At 40.6% G+C, this 6,000-nt stretch overlaps 1 protein-coding gene across 3 annotated transcripts in view; it reads right to left on the bottom strand.

The window, feature by feature from the left end:
• srcin1a (SRC kinase signaling inhibitor 1a) overlaps positions 1-2,882 on the bottom strand; it is a 70,531-nt gene extending 67,649 nt beyond the window's left edge. For all 3 annotated transcript variants that reach the window (XM_060893109.1, XM_060893106.1, XM_060893105.1), the window contains exons 1-2: positions 2,877-2,882; positions 335-651 (exon numbers count right to left, since the gene is read on the bottom strand). In XM_060893109.1, coding sequence (XP_060749092.1) covers positions 335-628 — 294 coding nt within the window. In that variant the 5' untranslated portion in view covers positions 629-651; positions 2,877-2,882. The remainder of the gene's footprint in view (positions 1-334; positions 652-2,876) is intronic.
• Positions 2,883-6,000: the final 3,118 nt, after the last annotated feature.

A 6,000-nucleotide genomic window follows, 5' to 3' on the forward strand; every position in this document is an offset into this window, starting at 1 on the left:
AATAAAAGTCCACACACTACACGAGAACAACGAATCTTAATAAATGAATCGTGTGAAAATCATCTTTAAAAATGTATCATTTGGAAAAGTACATTTACAGTAAAGCAAAACTAAAAAAAATTCTAAAAAGAAAGGTTTTTAAAAACGAATGTTTGAAATTAATTGTGGATTTTTTTTTTTAAATAAATAAATAAATTCCAAAATTGCATATGAAAATATTTTGAAATTTTTTTTGAATATAAATGCATTTTATAAAAATCGTGGAAAAATCACATTGTTTACTGCATGTGATTTTTTATTTTTTTAAATTGAACCTGTTTGTGTGTGTGTGTACCTGTTCACGTGCGCTCCTCTCCGAGCTTCCTCTCATGCTGCCGTGGGATGGAGAAGGTGATGGAGGGAGCGAGTGCTGAGGTGGATACTTGTTCTTTAGATGGTCCATGAAGACATCACGTTTGCGCTCCAGCTCGGCTTTGTGCAGGTTGCTGAGAGTCTCGAGGCTTTGAGCGGCCAACACCGCGTGCCGGTGCTCGGATGTGTGCACCAGGCCAACGTTGGAGAAGCGGCGCGCGCCATTGCCCAGGCTCCGGTACTCGCGTGGGTACTCCAAGTCATCTGTGGAGATCATGTGACCTCCACCACGCTCCGGGTCTAAATGAGCAGGAGAGGAAGATAAGAAGAGGAGAAAAAATGAGTGTGGGTTCAGTCACACAGGACGTCATGTAGTCCAGCATGGCACACAAATGCAAGACAAATAGAAAGAGACAAAAGAGAGAGAGAGAGAAATGGGATGAGCGGTTAGACGAGTGCGTACACGAGATACAGCCGCCTCCTGCAGAGATGTTGATCTCAGGCTTAAATAGGAGAAGTGTGAAATATTAGAGAAAAAAAACTGACCGAAAAGGAAGTACTGTATGAAGGAGAAATCTCTCTGCAGGACGCTCCGTTTGCTTTTACCTGCTTGCTGTTTCAAACATCACTTATTTGCCATCTCTCTCTCTCTCTCACACACACACACACACACACACACACACACAAGGTAAACACCAAGATGCCGGTTAATCAGGTTCACCCACCTACCACGTGTCCAATTACTGACTGTAGTCCATCTATTCATAAACATAATCTCTCATGTCCTTCTACTCCATCCATCAGCACTCGCTGCACAGTGCGACTTAACACGCTGCTCTTCATCAGTGTCTACATCCTTGCAATTTATCTCTGTACTGTTTCTCAACAGAAATGTGGCAGTGAAACTGAAAGACCTAACATTGCTACTTTCCAATGTAATCAAGCATTAGTGAGAAAGAGCTAGAATTTGACTAGCTGCCTAGCTACTGGGTTTAATAGCTAGGTTAACCTCAGCTTAGCAAAACAAGCATGATCATGAAATACATCCAGCTAATGTAAAACAAATTAGCAAAACTTTCTTCTATGTGCTTTTTTTTTTTAGAAATCAGGTGTCTTCTAGCGAGGCTAAGGGCACGCTAATATAAACTGAAATGAACGGATGCTAACCCAAGCTCAGTTTTAGCGGTGTTTATAGATGGGAGAAGAGGCAGCTGAGACTTTGAGCTGAGTCTCTAAATACTTTTAGTGTTTATTCATTCATTTATTCATCTTCTAGAGCTTATCCGAACTATTCTCGGGTAACAGGGAGCCTGTGCCTATCTCAGGCATCATCGGGCATCAAGGCAGGATACACCCTGGACGGAGTGCCAACCCATCACAGGGCACACACACACTCTCATTCACTCACGCAATCACACACTACGGACAATTTTCCAGAGATGCCAATCAACCTACCATGCATGTCTTTGGACCGGGGGAGGAAACCGGAGTACCCGGAGGAAACCCCCAAGGCACGGGGAGAACATGCAAACTCCACACACACAAGGCGGAGGTGGGAATCGAACCCCCAACCAAACGTGCTAACCACTAAGCCACCGTGCCCCCCAACTTTTAGTGTTTAATTCCAGTGAAATTTTACACACACCCACACACACACACACACACACACACACACACACACACACACACACACACACACACACACACATGTATCCAAGTCAGCATGGCTTCAATACCCTTCTATGTTTTCTAACAAAATCAACAGAACTCAGTAGCTGTCACATGACACTTTCCATACGCTACCACCACCTTGCTGAAAATAACCAGAGATGGATGATAACGATGATACTTTAAGTGTCTTTCAAATCTCAGATCGTTCTAATCCCATTTTTTGCCACGGTAACAGTGATTATTCCATCTGTGGAAGGAGTCTCCAGTGTCAGAGGTAAAGCTGTAAGGTTTTTCGACACACAGAAGTTTTCGTTAAAAATCAAGGTGCAGGAGACAGTAGATGAGGTGCTAACCCATTGAAGGGCACACACACACACACACACACACACACTATATAGAAAGCAAACACAGTGTGAAGAAAACCATATAAACAAAAGTATGACAGTAGTTAAGTAGGTAGGGCAGAAATCTAGGAAATGGGCAAAGCTCTGCGTTATCGGATACTTTTTTCTTCCTCACTCCCTCCGTCTGTCTCGCTCCCTCCATCTGTCACGCTCCCTCCATCTGTCTCGCTCCCTCCATCCCTGCTCAGCCCTTCCAATCAGGCCAGTAACTCATGACACGCTGCTTGCTGCTACCATGATGCATGTCACCCTGACAGACACCCTGACGTGTGGCCTTTAATCACCCTGCTTAACCTCCAGCCAGGCACGCACACACACACACACTCACACTCTCACACACACACTTAGCCAGACACTTAAGCAGAAACATGACACATTTGCGCAGACGAAGATTTATGAAACATGAAGACTGGCCAGAGAAAGACTTTGTGATTGGCCGTGTTATGTTACCTTGCTTGGGAAAGTAGGTCCTGGTGTTAGCTGAAAGAGAAACATCGACCACAGTTACTCATCAATCTCTCTCTCTCTCTCTCTCTCTCTCTCTCACACACACACACACACACACACACACAAAGTTTCTAGTCTAGAATTTCTGATCTTGCCTTCACATTTGTTGGAGAATCACAATCTGAATCTCTAATACGATTCTGAATCTAATTGATTTGATTCAGGAATCAAATCAATCTGATTCAGCCTGATTGTCACCAATTCACCACAATACATTAAATAATCGCTAAATCAGGAATGTGCCGCTCAAAAATTCCTAATTCAAGGAATATGCTAGCATTTTATTTCTTTTATTAAAATCCACTGCATTGAAAAGAAATAAGTTTCTTGAACTGGAACAAAACAAGAAAACTTTACATAAAAAAAAACGTTCGTTAAACGCTTGTAAATGATAACCTATAATAAAGTTATCTAACACTTATATAATTTAATTATTTGTTCTTGTTTGTTTATTTATTACAGTTTTTTAAGTATCTGCTTCAACAACTGCCTTTACACATCCATCATAAGAATGGAATCAGGTTCCTGGTCGTTATTTAGCACAAGGGCACCAGAAAAGCCGTCTAAATCCTCCTCTGTGTTTGCTACTGAGGCGGTACATAGGGACTGGGTGTATTTTGTGGTAAAAAGAAATCACGTGTATTTCTTTAATCCATAAATTCACAGGGGGAAAAAAAACAAGACACTTTTTTGTTTCTTTTCTCAAGTTGCTGGAACTTGCTCGAAACTTTGCTTCTACATTCTGCTAAATGTTTCATGGATTCAAGAGAAGACAATAATCACAGTGTAATTACATTATTGTAGCCACATGAGCGAACAATGATATGAAAACATAATTGTTTACTGTTTCTTTTTTACCTCTTGCATGTATTATTATGTGTGTGAATGTCTAGTTCGTTGTCTAGTTATTATATTATTCCTACAGGATTTGCCATTGAAAACAAGCAAGAGGTGACACTCTCACTCACCCACTCACCCACTCATTTTCTACCGCTTATCCGAACTACCTCGGGTCACGGGGAGCCTGTGCCTATCTCAGGCGTCATCGGGCATCAAGGCAGGATACACCCTGGACGGAGTGCCAACCCATCGCAGGACACACACACACACACTCTCATTCACTCACGCAATCACACACTATGGACAATTTTCCAGAGATGCCAATCAACCTACCATGCATGTCTTTGGACCGGGGGAGGAAACCGGAGTACCCGGAGGAAACCCCCGAGGCACGGGGAGAACATGCAAACTCCACACACACAAGGCAGAGGCGGGAAAAAAACCCCAACCCTGGAGGTGTGAGGCAAAGTGCTAACCACTAAGCCACGTGCCCCCCAAGAGGTGACAAATTAATGGAATGAAAAATTTGCGATTTACAGAAGGAAGCTGATCGGTTAGAGGAACTGTAATGACTTGCAGTGACCTTTACTCTAAAGGCTGGTTTATATTCAAATATATACAGTGTATTTGTATATTTTATATTTGAGCTTGTTGCTTGTTCACATTCACAGAAATGAAAGTGGTGTAATACCGGTGGAAACAGTAGAGTCAGTATAGCGCCTTGTGGCAAAGTGTCTCAAACTAAATATGTTTAAAACCTGTGTTTTAAAATGCATACTTATCTACTGTTATAGACCGTTATTGAGTAAAATAATAGATTTAGTTTAACAGTTAGTATTTTTTAATGACTCTTGAACTAAAAGGTTTTTTTTTCATCAGCACTTCTAGACAAGAGATTATAATCATAATCATGACAACAATCACAACAACAGCCACAACCATGGCACAGAAGCACAGCTCCGAAGTTTTTTTTTAATTAAATCAACTTGAAAACCTAAATAGAGACCTAATTTTCAGTGACGCGCCCTCTAGTGGATGTCCCTTTTAATCCTCCAGATGTACATAAGATTAGGCAAGCTTGCGCCACTCACCAGTGGCCCTCGGGTAGCAGCTCAGCTCCAAACAGTGAATTATATGTTGTGAGAGTGAATGTATAAATGTATAAATTATTTATTTCACAATTTTCTTCTCCTTTATGGGACAAGTGGGGCCAAAGAACGTCAACAAAACGCATAGTACAGTGTAACAGAGCTATAGATTTTTTTCCTTTAATTTGTCACAGGAGAGTTTGTGAAGGTTTTTCTTTTAAGGGACTGATTGATGAGCGTAATTTAACTAAAGTCATTTCTTGTTGTTGTTTTTTTTTTTTTTTTCGTAAAAAATATTCGTCTGTCACTTGTTGTTTTTTGTAAGTCATGGATTTGGACCTGACTTGCCGCCACACTGGTTAATAATATCAGTAAAGTCTGAATAGAATGCATTACATTTCGCTCCTGGACATCTATCGATCCCTTTCGCTAATTAGATATGTGTTGATTGATGGATTGAAGGAGGCGTATAAACAATAAGGCTCTGTTGCTTCTTTCTTACTATTACTTGTCATTCAGCGGGTCCTACTAAGACTTTTCCCGCTAAGACTGTGTGTGTGATAAATTGGTCGTACCGAATTCATTAGAAGGTTTTTAACCGAGGGAAAATGCTCAATTGATTCTACATAAGAAGACAAATGAGACGGATTGAATCCAAAAGCTGCAGATGGCTCAAATCATTCGAAACAACATTCCAACTGACTCCAATACGTGGTGATACAAAGGAAGACAAAGTAACACACTCCCTCTTGTAGCTCGGTGCTTTTCCAAAATGGTGACAATAAAATCCAGTTTCCAATAAATATTAATTTACTATTAATAACATTGCTCTAAAAAAATCAGGTAGTGTGGTCTGTTAACAGTAAGCTATGGTTGCTAAGAAACATGTGTATATAAGGTGAGTATATCATCGTTTTCGAAGGAGTGTCTGCCAATCAGGTTTTAGAACCGAGTCATATTCTAATGTGATTGGTGTATTTTTCAATCAGATCGATCTCAATTACAAGGAGATTTTTTTAAGATGGTTATGAAGGATTTGGCAACCCATCTGTGATGCTGAGGTCTTTAAAAGTCCAGTTTGCATTGCAGATTAATGAATTTATGAATTTTTACAAGGATGCTTCATAAGTAGCTCTTAA

This window comes from Tachysurus vachellii, chromosome 18 (genome assembly GCF_030014155.1).
Source record: "Tachysurus vachellii isolate PV-2020 chromosome 18, HZAU_Pvac_v1, whole genome shotgun sequence".
NCBI lineage: Eukaryota > Metazoa > Chordata > Actinopteri > Siluriformes > Bagridae > Tachysurus > Tachysurus vachellii.